This window comes from Motacilla alba, chromosome 1, assembly GCF_015832195.1.
Source record: "Motacilla alba alba isolate MOTALB_02 chromosome 1, Motacilla_alba_V1.0_pri, whole genome shotgun sequence".
NCBI lineage: Eukaryota > Metazoa > Chordata > Aves > Passeriformes > Motacillidae > Motacilla > Motacilla alba.
The window spans coordinates 2,015,548-2,030,642 of record NC_052016.1 but is presented as its reverse complement, the minus strand read 5'-3'; the positions used below and the strand labels follow the sequence as shown (position 1 = coordinate 2,030,642).

The following is a 15,095-nucleotide window of genomic DNA, read 5'->3' as shown; positions in this document are numbered from 1 at the left end:
TGGCTGAAGAGAACAGGCTTGGTCCTTTGTCTTCAGCAGGAATGTAGATGATGGAAAAATACAGGTAAAGCATGAACGATGGTACCTGTGAAATACTGACATTTTACTCTTCTTCATAGCCAAAATGAGAACTATGTCTTTGCTCCCATCAGTTTTTCATTTTAGATTAAAGGAGCCAGCTGCAATATTTAGCAAGGGAAAAAGGTTAAAAAACTCATCTGACCAACCATTCAGCACATAACACTGGTAGACCTAGAAACTGAACTAAGGGAATTTGTATTTTTTCAAAAGCTTCCTTCACAACTGTATATTTGAAGATCTCAGTAAGTGTTTGGCAAGACAAGCTTTCCAATGAAAAGAACTGTAAGCTTAACTATGCTCTAGTCACCATTTACTGCTCCTAGCTTTGCATTTGATATGATGGTTTATGTACTTGTCTAACAAGCACTTGGGAGAAGGAATTAGAGCCCCTAAGATGAGTTTTTGCATCAGCAGTACAGCTTCTCACACAGGGAAGAAAAGCTCCATGTAAGATTTTACAAATGCTTTGTGTGTCGCTTCAAGTAGATTTAAACAAAACCACCCAAGTTTCTGTGTTTTAAAGCTTAACTTTTTTAAGCAGAACATTAAACAATATGCTAGTATTGATATTTGCATAATTGATTGATTTATGGCTAATATCAAAGGCATCTCTCCACCTCCACGGGCTGAGCAGTGATTATAGCAGGCTACAGTTATTACAGTAGGGTGTCTGAGTCAGCCTTTTCCTTCTGCTTCTGAACACTCACCCGCTTCCAAATTACAGCACAAACTGCATCTGGGCCTTTTTCCCCCTTTCAGACAGACGAGAAAAATCAGTTGCTACTGTTGCAGGCTGCAGTGAGGGACTGCGGTGGTGTTTTCTCTCTCTGTAGAGGTTCAGTCACATCCGCTGGCTGAGAGGTTTCAGTTCGGAGCTCTCCGTTGGTGTAAATCAGGTGATCACGTTTGGGTCCTCCCTACAGGATCAGTCAGGCTGGATGTCACAGTGGGTCACTGGTGCCACCTCCCTGCTCCAGCAGGGCCATCCCAGAGCACAGGGTTGTGTCCAAACAGTTCTGGAATATCCCAAGGGAGGAGACTCCAGAGCCTCTGTGATCTCTGCTCAGGGCTGGGCACTGCCCAGGGCAGGAGTTGTGCCTCCTGGGCAGGGGAATTGCTGGGCTCAGGCCCTGCCCGTGGCTCTGGGGCCATTGCTGGGCCTGGAGCAGAGCCTGGGCCTGCTCTGACCTCCTGCACAGGAACAGCCAGGGACAGGCAGGGACAGACACAGGGACAGACACACGGACAGGCAGGGCCAGGCAGGGCTGAGGCCCCTCTCAGCTGGGGCTCCTCTCCAGGCTGAGCAGCCCCAGCTCCCTCAGCCTTTCCTGGGCACGGAGCTGCTCCAGGCCCTTGCTCAGCTCCAGGAGCTCCTGGCCCTGCTGTGCTGAGGAGCCAGAGCTGAGCACAGCACCCAGGTGCTGGCACAGGGGCATTACCTGCTGGAAATGCTCTTCCCAGTGCACCCCAGGACATCAGGTGCTTTCTTGGTCCCCACCTGCACCACTCCTCATCCTCCCTCCTCTTCCAGAAGAAACCACACACTCCTCCAAAAGCTGGACACATTCAGCACTGCTCGTATTTGGAGGAGCGACTTCATCATCAGAGAGAAAAAGCGTTTTGGAAAAATAAACCAAAAAGACCACTGTTAATAGAGAACATCCTTTTATGCAAGCCATCAGCCACATTTGTATTCTCTAGTACTGCTCTGTAAACAAGTGCTCAACTGGTGAGCAGGAATCCCATCGGAGAGGGTTTGGGTTCATAGGTACGGCTCTCCCGAAGCCCCGTTCAGTTTGCTCCTGCTCTTGTTCCTGGAAAGGAGCTTCTTGCTCAGCATTCGTGAGAGTGTCCCCCCCTTCTTGCGGCTCTCCTCTGACAGAGGCTGCTGCAGGAACACCAGGTCGTTGTGGGACTGGCTCATCCCCGGGTCCTTCTGGTGGTGCTGCCGGCGGAAAAACAGCTTCGCGCTCTTCTTCAAAATCCCACCTGGGGAGGGAAAAAGGTGCAGGACACTTTAGACAGAACAGGCTGCTGCGCCCTTGAAACTCAGCCTAAACTGCAGCACGAGTGAGAAAAGCTGATCCTCTGATTTAAGGCTCCTTCCTTACACTTAGTTCCTAACGCTCCTCTGGAGGCCACGCTAGCGCTCACTCACACATGCATAGTGACTGGTGTGGGATGGGATGTACCCTGGGCTCTCACGAGGCACATCCAATCTTCCCAACCAGGGAAGTAGAAAGGATTTTATAAAAAAGAATGAAAGAGAGGAAATAATGTTATTCTTTTGTTGTTTTAGAGATCAAAGGAGGCAAAGATCAGCCTGTGAGGCACCACGTGAAGCAAATTTTAATTTGGGGCGCAGGACAACAGTACCTGGCAGTAAACATATGTGCAGTGGTTCTGTACAAGCCAGGCAGCAGGTGTTCTATACAAATTCAGCAGCACCACCCAGAGTAACACTCACAAAGCATTTGCTGCTCTAAAACCCTGTTAGGAATAGCAACGCGCTTCAAGTAGATTAAAAATAATATTACATCTGCTTCCAACAGGTTCAGAAGTCTGCCCAAATCCCTCCTGTGGTAAATGAAGTTGCTTTATTTTGTCGTGCTCCTTCCCTTGACCCCCTGTCAAACCCAGCATGCAGCCAAGGCAATTGCAGCTGTCATCTCACCAGGGACTCATGCTGCCAACAGCAGCTATCACTACTCCTCTCTTTGCAAGCTTGGGCTGTTTTTGCAGCTATTCTGCCAAATTCCACCCTCTCTCTCCGTGTGTGCCTGGTGTGCAGCTGGCAGGGACAGTGCTCCAGGCTACCAGCAACACTCAGCCTGGCTGGGACATCAGCTCTGTGTTAAAATAGCATCAGTTTTGTATGGAATTGGTAGGGCTGTTGCCCCAGGTGGCAAGAGCCCGTTTGAACAGAGGAGGACCCAGGTGACAAGCCAGCACAGGAGCTTCCGGCAGTCAGACCTGGAAGTGGGGACAGTCACCTCCCTGGCAGAGCTCCCACACCCCCTCCCTGCACCCCTATCAGGTTTTCTGATCTTTTCTCAGTTCAGCTATTAATTCTTGTCATGGCACGATCTTGATTCTGCTTTTCCTCCCACTGCAAATGGACACAAAAAGCAACACACAGTGCAGCTCTTTCACGGGACACTGCCACAGCTAGAATTAAATGTTTGTCCCCCGAGGACCTGCCAAGGCCTCTGTGTCACTTTGCACACAGTGACAGCTGCAGAACAGGTATTTCATGGCAGCCAGATGCTGCTTTGTGCACACCAAAGCAGTCATAAACGTGTACTTGGGTTTATTACTGTGTACTTTAAGGGCTAAGCACTCAGCACCTGGGAGGATATTCAAGCATGTTTTTTTCTGGCAGCTGCCGAGACCCTCCTCACAGGGCACAACGGGATGGGAAGCAGAACTCAGCTGAAAGCAACCAGAACTCGTGGATTTGAATCTTGACTGCTCTCCCATCAGCCTCTGATTGATCTTTCTGGCAAGGCAGTACCACTTCAAGCTGTCAGCAGCAGCACAAAAGCAGCAGTGTCCCACCCCAGGACACTGACAGCTGCTGATGTGCAGAGGCTGGGGGGGTGCACAGACCTTGTGAGGTCTGTTTGAGCAGGCAGCTGTTCTGCCCAGCAGCCCTGGCAGCAGCACTAGGACACAAGGCTTTATTCCCTAAGCAGATTTTTTTTGTTCCATCCATTCTGTCATTCAGACTGATTTTCTACACTGGGAAACAGTACCCGACTAAGAATGCTCCAAAAATTGTGCCGGTGGCCTGGGACGACTCCCTGCAGCTGGAAAACCGTGGGCAGCATTTCCCTGAGAGCAGCACAGGCTCGGCACAAGCAGCACCCCTGACACAAGAGCTCCCTGGTGCTCAGCCTCTGCTGCCTGGAAGCTTGCCACATGCCCAGCAGTGTGCAGCCAGTCTGGAGCATGCTGCCTGGCAGTGGCTCTGGCTGCTGCGCAGACATGCAGCCCTGGGAGGAGGCAGGGCAGGGCAGGGCAGCAGCCTGGCAGCGCCCGTGCTGGTTTAGGTGCTGGTTCGTGTGCTGTTTGCAAGCTTTATTCCTCCAGTTCAACAGGATCCATGTGCCAGCCCTGCCCCCAGCACCAGGAGATGAGCAGAGAGCACTGTGTGAGCTCACTGCACTGATGCAGGGTGGTGAGAATGCTTGTGAAGGGTGGGATCACTTCTGAATCTCATTTGTGCTAATGGAGGAAGATTTCCTTCCACAGCTACAGGGATACTAACAGAGATGGCTTTCCATTCCTTCCCAACTTCCAAAAGAGTCTTCATACAGGGGGTTTTGTAAAAAGCTGCTGATTTTGTAAATACTTGCTGAGATTGTGGTAGCTCTGTGAGTTAGGCTAGAGAAGCTTCATCTAAAAATCTGTAAGCAGCAGGTTTTCAAGTAAGTTTTGTTTGTACGTATATCCAGTTATGGGTCACACACAGCTTGCATGAGCAGGTTTTGATTTGATTTTCAGATGCTACAGCAATGGGCATGATGGAGAGAGATGAGGAATGCAGAGAATCCCTCCAAGGTTTCCTTGCTGCCCTCTCTGTGTGACCCTCCTGGACAGCACAACCACCAGAAGGATGATTTGTCACAGCAGACTGCTCTGCTCAGACACCTGAGCACAGGAAGGTAATTTTGGAAGGAGAAAAGGAATGGACAGGGGAAGAAGAAAATGGGTGTCAAACTAATTTTTGCTTCAGTTTTTACAATGAGTGTCTCATTGTAAAGCTACATTTTCCTAGGGATAAAAAAAAAAAAAGAGACAGAAATAACTTACTGTGTAGGTAATTAATTCTGGCTGGCATAGCAGTCATCTTAAGTTTATAAAAGGGAACGGGTGAGAAAGAGGAAGTCAGAAAGGTAAAAAAACAAACAAACAAAAATATGCAAGAGTAAAAAAAAGTGCTAGCTTTAAGACATTAACACACACAAAAGGCCTTTCAAAGCAGAAGGGGTTTTGTTTGGGTTTTTTGCCATGTTTGGGTTTTTTTTGTTGTTGCATTTGCGGTTTTGTTTGTGGTGGGTTTTTGTTGTTTGTTTTTTTTAAGGGAAAGCATTTGACAAACAGAAGCCTTGAACTATTCACAGCTCGCTGAAGGCAGGGGGGTTGAAATGTTTTCCCATCTTACTCCATAAAAGCTACTCAGCTGTGACAATGCAGAGATTCAAGACCTCCACAAAGACATCTGTGTATAATGACAGGGATTTGAGCCAGTTTTTTTCAAGTATTTTTTCAAGATGATACAACTCTCTCAGAGATATCCTGCAGTTTTTAGCAGTCTTACACTGAATTGTGTGAAAAGGATCTCTAGAAGCCTCATCTCTTTGCACAGGGAAACCCAAAACGAGACAACAACTCACATACAAATTTCCACTTGCTTGCTTTAGAATAACGGTTGAAGATGAGTCCAGAGGTTTTGCAGCTTCTCACACAGCTTCCTAAGCTTTTCCAGGCTCCAAAATGAGCCAAACCCCTTGACAACTAACCCGCTCCCCTCACCCCAAACACACCCAAGGCTCTCCAGTGCCTGGGCATGTGTGTGACAGGGATTGTTGCTGTTCCCTCCTGATCTCTCATGTGGAGCAGTCCAGCTGTGGGAAAGCCAGAGAGCTCCACGCTCTAAGGGAGGGTCCTGACAAAGAGCTCCAGTGTCTGCCCTGGGCTGAGGGGGGTGAAAATCCAGCAAAACAAGGAGGTTTCGTAGAGAGCCATTTCCCAGGCTCTCTGGGCAAGGAAAGGGTAGCAAATAATAAAGCAGAGAGGGATGGATATGAGTGAAAAGCACAGTATTTTTTGCAACTTTAAGGTGTTTGGGGCACAGTCCACTGCACTGACCCTTTGGTAAGACTTCCTAATAATCCCCTGTGTTTACCACAAACCTGGATTTACCAAGGAAACATAAAGAACCCTAAGACATTTTCAAACCGCAGCTACTCAGGTTTGTCACTACCTAAGTAAAATAATCTGATACCTTATTTACTTCTTACATTAACTTTCATTCCATTCTCTTTAGCAGATGATGCATAAATGAAATGAGTGAAAAGGGGGATTCTGTTCAGCAGGCAGCTTCTGCTTCAGCTGAACACACACTTTAGTGAGGGCAGGGCAGCCTTGTGCTCAGAGAGGTGAAAGGGAATAGATTGGAAAGCAAGTGGGGATCCCTGCCATCTTCACCCTGGTAATGAAGCTGGCAATACAGGGCAAGTCCTGGGTTAGAAGGACACAGTTTTCCTTGAGGAACTGATAATGTGACTAGTGGTTTCTCTCCCAAATAACTGAGTTGGGTGTAATGAGCTGCCAGCTTCTAAGGGTGAGCTGTTTCCTCGTGGAGGGGAGGCTAAGAAAGCCTGAGCTGGCTCAGAGAGCTGCAAGTAAAACAGCTTCAACCAACACCACAATCACAAAGAGTCTGAAGGACAAAAAAAATCAATAAGAAAGGATGAACTACTGCAGCCCAATTACACAGAGAAAGCAGTTGCTGAAGTGGAAGCGAGGATCATGTACCTTTAGATTTTTTCATGCTCACAGTTTCTGAAACACTTAATGAGCTCCCAGATATTTCTTCAGAGGTCTGGTCTAAGAGCGTGCTGGTGTCCCACTGCTGGCTGCCATTCTCCAAACCCCAGGTCTTGGGGGTGCTTTGCTGTGGGTCAGCGCCAGGAACTCTTTCTGAAGCATCCAGCGACTGCTTTTTGTCAGAGGTGATTTTTGCAACAGCTTCCTCCACAGAGGGTGGATCTGCTTCCCTGCAGGAGCTGTCCATGGCTGCAGCATAGTCCATCATCAGTGAAGCTTCACTGTCCTGAGATAAAGAGGTCTGCCCAGTGGAAATAAGAGACAACACTGACACGAGTCATCCTGCTGGAGAAAAACAAACCTCCCTGCAAGAGTTAAAATAACTCTTTACACTTGTACTTGTACTGCTCAGGACCATCAGCAAGCCACCTGAAGCTTCCTCAGCTCTACTAAAGGAGAGGCACACTTAGCAAGGGTTTAACCATATTGCAAAGGTGAAATGAGTGAAAAAATCAATTAAGTAAATGCCTTCCACCTATCCCTGGCCCCACTACAAATAACAGGACTCCCCCATATGTGCTGCTGGAATGAAGTGTCAGCATTTCTTTTGGTCCTTCTAAGAAAACAAACATCAAAGCATTTCATCTTGTCTCACTGTTTGCCCTCCCTCTGGAACAGAGACCAGAGAACCAGAGATTTTTGAGAGGGTTTTAACAGCTTTGGAAAAAAAAGCATAAAAATCTTCCATGCTTTTTCAGTGCATCTTCTCTACATGAGTGAAACACAGAATATAAAGAATATAAAACTTCAGGCTGAGTACCTAAATTATTGTGCTTTAAAAAAAGGCCCAAAACTATGCAGCTTAAATATAACATGTGGCTCCAGACTGGCACTGGATTGCTGAAAATCCCTGCGGTATAGTACTAATGTTTCAAAATTAAAAGTGCAATTTCTTTATAGATGTGTGTATATATATGTTTATTTCCTTACATTCATAGGCTAGACTTGGCATTTAGAGTGAAAACATCCCTGGTTGCCTGCGTGTCTGTTTCAGCTCTTACCTTTAATATGAAATTAGCTTTGTCTTCTCACAATATATTCTTGTTTTATATACATATTTTATATGTATCCTCTCTTCTCACCCAAATTGATTTTCCCAAGTCCCTAGCACCACTCCTACCCAAGGACACAGTGCATTTTAGTCAGGCTGTCCAATCTAACAATCAGAACCCAACACCCTGATTTGGCAGAGCTTGAAACAGTCACAGAAATAACCTGGCACGCACAAAACTGGATTCTGCAGGGACACAGAAGCCCCGTTAAGGCTGCAGTCAGTGCAGGAAAAGCCTTCCAGAACTAAGCATGAACTCTAAGTGCTGTTTTCTGCTCTACCTTGGACACCCCTGATATGATAATGGTGCTTTTCTTCCGAGGGGACTTCAGCTTCTGCTTTGCAGACTGGCTCAGCTGCCGAATGGCTGCTTCTGCCACAGGGTCGGTGCCGTTCAGTACCAGCAGCTCTGCAAAGAAAGGAGCACTTCAGAGGGGGAAGGAAAGCAGGAAAAAACAGAGCAGAGACAGGCAGAGTTTGTCCTGGACTTGAAATTCACAGAAACGGCATAAACACGATAAACCTGCCAATTCACCACCCAGCGAGTCGGCGCTGCTCTTTCCCTCCTGTCACCCATTTTTGGAGAAAAGGTACCAAAATGGCATTTACAAACTCTTTCCATGAGAACAAAGGAGGTTCTGGATGCCTGGACAAAGCACCCCATTATTTCAATGCACTGCTGCCCTGTGGTGACAGTAGGGACATCATGAATTACCCCAGTCCTGAAGAACCACAGTTCTAACATGGTACAAGGCTGGCACATGATACTGCTTCCTCAGGTAGCTTTTTTGTTATTTTGCTTCCTCAGGTAGCTTTTTTGTTATTTTGCTCCTTTTCCAGATCTCCCTGCTCAGCATTTCCAGTTCTGCTATGGCACTGTGATAGGGTGGGGAAGGCAAAGTAGCTGCCTCCAAATCCTGTGAAGTGCACTCCCTTTTCCTCTCCAACCACTGCACAGGAATACAAAATCTTCTGTATAAAATGCTCTTTACTGACAAACACAAGTTTATTTTTAAGCATGGCCTTTTCTGGCATCTAGGACACGAACACACATTAATCAAATTCATCAAGCTCAGGAACAAACAAGGCTAAGGAAGTCAGCAAGACAAAAATCCCCAAGTTTAATTGCCTGAGGTGGACTTCTCTGGCAAGAGTTTTAACAACATCAAAAAGAATAGAGGCAGGAATAGCACCAGTGTTAACTCAATTGACCAGAGCCTTTTGTTACTGCGACAGTAATGTAAGAAAAGATGAGGCCTGGAATTAAGAATATGTGTGCATGTCTGCACACTCCTCTCAAACCTTGGCTTTTTCCATCTCCCCAGCCCCTGCATTAATTCTTTTCATTGCCATCACTCAGAACTATGGCACAGACACAGCATCTTTTCCAGGGTGCTTGCTGCTATTTTGCCACGATGTTTGGAATAACTTTTACCTAAGTTACTGCCATACCAAAAGCTCCTTTGTATTTCTTTTGTTTGGCTTTTGTTTGGATGAGTAATTCTTCCTGCAGTACTGTACAAACACTTCACAGAAATCCCCCTGCACTCCCAATGAAAACATTGTCCCTAACAATATGGAATAAGCTGTCTCCAGGTGAATTTTCCAGTAAGTGTTTTGTGTCTTTAATATCATAAACACTTCAGAGAGTCGGCTCAGAAGCCTTGTACTATTTTAACATTTCCCAAATTGATGTAGTAATAGCACACTGCTTCATGGTGTCAGAGTTATTTCTTACCCTAGAGATGGGAAAAGATCCAAGTGCTGTTGCAGCTATTCATGCTTACTGCTTCTTGCCCTTTCCCACATTTGTTGGCCAACACATTTCTGTCTCTCAGAAAGCTCCTGACTGTGCCAGGAGCAGCCCAGATCATCTCCAGGTTGTCCATTCCCCACTCAGACCCGTACAAAGCCAGCAGGTGCCACTGGGTCACATCTGTCACTGCTCTTGCCCACAGAGCCACTGAAAGGTTCAGGGGTGACCGCACACGGGACTGAAAAATGTGCTGAACATTTAGAGCTGCAACTTGAAAAGGTAAATTCTCCAGAGACAAAATCAGGTTTATATACAATTCAAGGTGAATTTATCATTATTGTCAATGTCACCTGACACTCTGAAGGAATTTCAGTCATATCCAGGTGACTTTGGAAGGAGGATAGATGGGCACAGCAAGCCCAAAACAGCCCAGTGGCAGGGCTAGGAAGAGAACTGAGTCTTCCTAACATCAGTCCTGTAGTTATGATATTTTATGAATTTTTTTTGGTTAGGATTTTCTTGTTTTGAGAAGTTGAGGGGTTTTAAGAACAAATGTAAACAATCACTATTTGTTCTTGTGGAATGTAATAGGTGTTCTTTTTGGGTTGGTTTTTGCTGAGTGTTTTTATTTAATAATTAATTAAAGACGCAGTTGAGTCAGATTTTTTAATTAGTTATACAACTTTGTTATTAGTTTTATTTTATTTCTATTTTGCTTTTTGATGCATTTTTAATATAGTATTAATTTAATAATTTAAATATAATATATATCATAATATAATAAACCAGCCTTCTGAAACATAGAATCAAGATTTCTCATCTCTCATCCTTATCCTGACTACCCTAAAGACCACACAGTCCAGCCTCTGTCTTCTCTTCAGACACAGGGAACTTACAGGTACATGTCACAGCATTTTAACTTAGTGCAGCATCCCCTGTGCCTTTATAAAAGGAAGCATCTTTCATTCAAAAATTAGAGAAAAGACTTACTTTTGGCTTTTCTGCAGCCTCCTCCCCTCTCCAAACCACAGCTCATTGTTATTTATTCAAACCCAGTAATTTAAATTGCCAATTAGAACCAGACTTTTACTGCAAGGCTGCCATAGCCCAAACCACAGCACATTGTAACAAAAACACCCCAGTGCTGCTGACAGGCAGCAGCCACATGGGCTGGCTGTCATTTTAACATCAATCCCACGTGCAGAACACAGAAATGCTCTCCTTAGCAGCCCCAAACATTTTCATTACCTGTATCTGAAGATGACAAAGTTTTGCTGACTGGAGCACCATGAGAATGGAGGGCTTCAACAATGAAATCCTTTTCAGTCACCTTTACTTTAACTGGAGTTTTCACAGGAGAATCTGAGGAGCAAGTTTTTTTGGTTATTTGAACTGGTCAAGACATTTTTTTATTGCATTAGTAAGAATTGATTATACCAGTTATGCCTGTTCAAATCATAAGTGTTTGAGAAAATTGTTGAACAGAAATTCTCAACACATGTTCTGTGGCAAACCTGACCCTAAAAGGCCAGTAAAATGTGAGAACTTTTTAAAATGTTTAAAAATTTTAAAATGTTTTAAAATGTTTAAAACATGAATGTTTTTAAACATTCTACTGTAACACATTAGACAACACCCACTTAAATAAAAGATTTGCTTTAACAACTTAAAAGAACACAGATCTTTCTGATGCTTCACAAGACTGTTCACAGGTTTCACTTTTATAATTTTCCAAAGAAAAATTGGAAAATCTGCTCATGGAGGACATTCTGAAAAGTATTTTGCCCCAGGTAACACCAAGTTTCATCAGAGATGATAATACAGATCAGGGTTAGAAGGCACAGGATGGTTTGTTATCAGCAAACCTCTTTGTCACGTGAGAAACCATCCACCAAAATCCAGCCCTTCTACATTATCACACCATGGTGATTATTTACAGAATTAAAAGAAATATGAACTGTTCCTCTCGTAAGAAACGAGTTTGGTGAAAATTTAAATCCTGATTCTGCAGAATATGAACAACAACCCCACTCCAACACATCCGAGAGCTCTGGAAATGGCACCTCCCCGCCATCCCAGCCCCCAGTGCTCCTCCTGGTGCCCGTGGAGGAACACAGGAAGATCTGGACCTGTGCTGACCTGTGCTCAGGGGGGAGGATCTCCCTTCCAGACGAGGTTTGGTCCTCACAGCAGTGACAGTGGTGACCACAGTCCCACAGGGCATCACCGTGCGGTCCTTCTCGATCTTGGTGGCCAGCACTGGAGAGGAGACCTGCCTTGCCTTCAGTTCACTGGGTTCTATAAAAGAGAACTGGGGAGACAAAAAAACAACACCTCAGAGGCACAGTCAGGCAAGGAGGACTCTGTTTCTGGTACTCCTTTCAGGTTTTTGCTGAGCCAAATTCAAGAGTTAATTCTTTCAATAAGACACTCGGAATCTGAAATGCAGGGAACTCTCAGAACTTTGGGGCTGGAAGCCAAAGCTTAGAATTAAACCCAGGATTTGATCTGAGACCTTGGAAAAGGCTTCCAAACTGAAGTGCAAGAAGAGAGAATGTGGGTTTGTCATTTAAAGCAGAGACACGTTAAGTAGAGGAAAGTTTAGAGTTTTAGAGTTTAAGATATAGAAAAAATAAAAGAAGTTCCAGAGGTAAACAAGAAGTTTAGAATGCAGCACTCTAGGTTTGTGTGTCATGACATGACTGGCTAAGAAAGCTCACACTGTAACATGGGTCCATGAGATGAAATATTTAAGGATTGGGTCAAAAACATAAATATCCTTGTTGGCAGTAGTTTATTGGCGATAAATCCTTAAAAGGATTTATTTTATTTTGTAACTTCTTACTTATTTTATGTTGTAACTAGGGGTCTTGTGACCTTCTGAGCCATGCAGTAAAGATGTGAGCTGAACTCACCTTTCCTGTGTATGTAAAAGATAAGAAAAATAAACCCCCATAATCTAAAACAACTCAGAGGTCCCATCTCTAAATCATTCAAAATTGTGGTCCTCGGGGCAGCCAGGACAAGAGACATGAAATCTTGACTCCATGTTTCAGAAGGCTGGTTTATTATATTATGATAAATATTATATTAAAATGTATATAAATATATATAATATAAATATTATATATAAATATAAATAAAACTATAATATCTTAAAAATATATTATATTAAAAATTAAAACTACACTAAAAGAACAGAGAGAAAGATGCATCAGAAGGTGAGACGAGAATAAAATGGAATGAATTATAAAGGCTTGTGACTCCCAGAGAGTCTGATCCAGCTGCCTCCTTGATTGGTTATTAAGTAAAAACACCTCCCATGGACCAATCAAGGCAGCACCTGTGCATTCCACAAGAGCAGACAATCATTGTTTACATTTTGTTCTTGAAACCCCTCAGCTTCTCAGGAGAAGAAAATCCTGGCAAAAGGATTTTCATAAAATATCATGGCTACACCAAATTCCTTCCAAAATCCCGTAAGACACAAACACCCTGCAATCAGAACAGGCTGCTGGGACTCAGCCACAAGCCCAAGCACGAGATGAGCACTCCCAAGCAGTTCCTGAAGTGCCACATGTCCCCCAAAGCCCAGCCCAGCAGTACCTCTGCACTGATGGACCCCAGGCCTGGTCCTGGCTCCGAGCTGCTCAGCGCAAAGCTGTGCTGGCCACAGGGCTGCTTCCTGAACAGGTCCAGAGGGACAGTCACCTGCCCGGATAAAGGACCTGCAAGAACAGAATCAGCAAGGTCAGCCCAGATCTAAGCTGCCAGGATGTGCAAGGGAGAGAATACGGGAAGGGAGGAGAAAAAAATCAGACAAAAAATCACAGTAACTGGTCTACACCATGTGGCATTTTACAGCTTTTTTTTTTTCCATTTTGTGACTATTCCTCAGCCTGGCCTAATACTATGCAACAGGAAAGAGTGGAACCACGAAATATTACTTATTTACTGTTGTTTCTGGCCATTATTTTTCCCTTTATATCTAGGGAAAAAAAGGAAACAACTGTTTGGTTCTTGTAAAATCTCCATAACCAATTTCTGCATCTTTCATTTCAGAGGGCAGTCTGGATGCCTGGTTAACTGCTGCATCACAACAACAGTGTTTCATAATCTGAACTTCAGCAATTCTCTTGTTCCTCCCACGACTTTATCAGCTCCACTAGACAAGAATGAATTATTAGCAAAGGTACAGCATGATTTCACAGATGAAATCCTAGTTTCCTGTGCAAAGCAGAGTGTTTAAAAACAATAAATTCCTACACTTCACTGGCCTTTTGGGGTCAGATTACCACAGAACATGTGCTGAGAATTTGTAATAAATTATTTTGTCAAACACAATTTGAACAGGTGTAATAAACTCTTGTCTGTACACCTGTATTATACAAGTAGGGATTTACATTCTATTCATCTAACTCAGCACTCTGCTCATTCATATGATTCTACTTTGAGTCTTCCACTGAAGTTTTTTGGAGAAGAACAGCTCAGCAGGTATGAAGGGGCAGAGGGGGAGGAAGAGAATTGTCAGTGCAATCCACTGAGACCTTCTTCTTCAGGAAACCAGGCTGAAATTTAGGATGTAGAACATTCCTGATGTTGTTTGAAAGACCAAAGATGCTAAAGACTACATTTTGTCCAAGAAAAACCTAAGTTTGCTGACTCCACATAGATTTTTTTTTTTTAATAAAAAAGAGCATCCACATCAGAATTTTTTTAAAGCTTTTGTCTTTCCAATCCCTCCAATAATCACATACCATAAGCAAGGTATTGCACAACTTTGTACATCTAGATTATAAAAAAATAATTCTGAAACGATTTTGAGTTGTAAATTGAGTGGTAAAAATGAATTGAGTTGTAAAAATGTTTGACCCCCATGTTTTATATTTAATCCAACATAATCAGAATTGGAGTGTTTTACACCTGATTGTGATTTTCATACCTGAATTGTTAGGCACTCTCTGGGACTTGAAAAGGAAGGATTTACAATTAACCCCCACGATTCCCCTTCAGCCACAGAAAGATGTCAAAAGCTTAATTTGGAACAAAAATGGTTGACAGTGGATCTGTTAGATGTTTAGAAGATGGAAAAATACAGGATATCAGCACCTGGGAGACTCAGGATGTTGACAATCTAGAAAGAAACTCCAAGATTCTCTGTAACTTTAACTCAGGCACCTGGTCAGTGTATTTTCCTTCCACCCGTGATTTCTGGTGGATCTCACAGTTTCTGTGGCCATCCAGAAATAAAAGGGGACTTCTGCCAACACTCAGCAAAGCTCACAGGCTGATCATGCAAAATAGCTCAGTCTTAAAATACTTACTATCCAACTTTCCATCTTCCACTATTTGCAGCTGCAAAGCTTTTGATTTGGCACTTAGTTCACTGTGAAGGAAACAAAACCACGTTAGGACTTTGCAGCCCAAGCAGATTTTCCTTGCCGTGCAGGTTTTCCCCTTTTCTCAGCCCTCCCCAAGCCACGCACTGCACCTTGCAGGTGGCTAAGAGTGACTGAAGGGATCACAGTAAAAAGCCATGGCTTGGGTCCCTCCCCCATTTTTGCACAGGTTCAGTTTGTTGAATTTCACAGA

General features: G+C 44.1%; 1 protein-coding gene across 2 annotated transcripts in view; it reads right to left on the bottom strand.

Moving 5' to 3' along the window:
• Nucleotides 1-1,497: 1,497 nt before the first annotated feature.
• C2CD2 (C2 calcium dependent domain containing 2) overlaps nucleotides 1,498-15,095 on the bottom strand; it is a 34,156-nt gene continuing 20,558 nt past the window's right edge. The window contains exons 8-15 of one of the 2 annotated variants that reach the window (XM_038144596.1): nucleotides 14,828-14,889; nucleotides 13,110-13,231; nucleotides 11,643-11,814; nucleotides 10,752-10,865; nucleotides 8,029-8,156; nucleotides 6,625-6,937; nucleotides 4,897-4,933; nucleotides 1,953-2,070 (exon numbers count right to left, since the gene is read on the bottom strand). In XM_038144596.1, coding sequence (XP_038000524.1) covers nucleotides 4,908-4,933; nucleotides 6,625-6,937; nucleotides 8,029-8,156; nucleotides 10,752-10,865; nucleotides 11,643-11,814; nucleotides 13,110-13,231; nucleotides 14,828-14,889 — 937 coding nt within the window. In that variant the 3' untranslated portion in view covers nucleotides 1,953-2,070; nucleotides 4,897-4,907. Of the gene's footprint in view, nucleotides 2,071-4,896; nucleotides 4,934-6,624; nucleotides 6,938-8,028; nucleotides 8,157-10,751; nucleotides 10,866-11,642; nucleotides 11,815-13,109; nucleotides 13,232-14,827; nucleotides 14,890-15,095 lie in introns of both variants that reach the window. The other variant, XM_038144587.1, reaches the window with a different exon arrangement.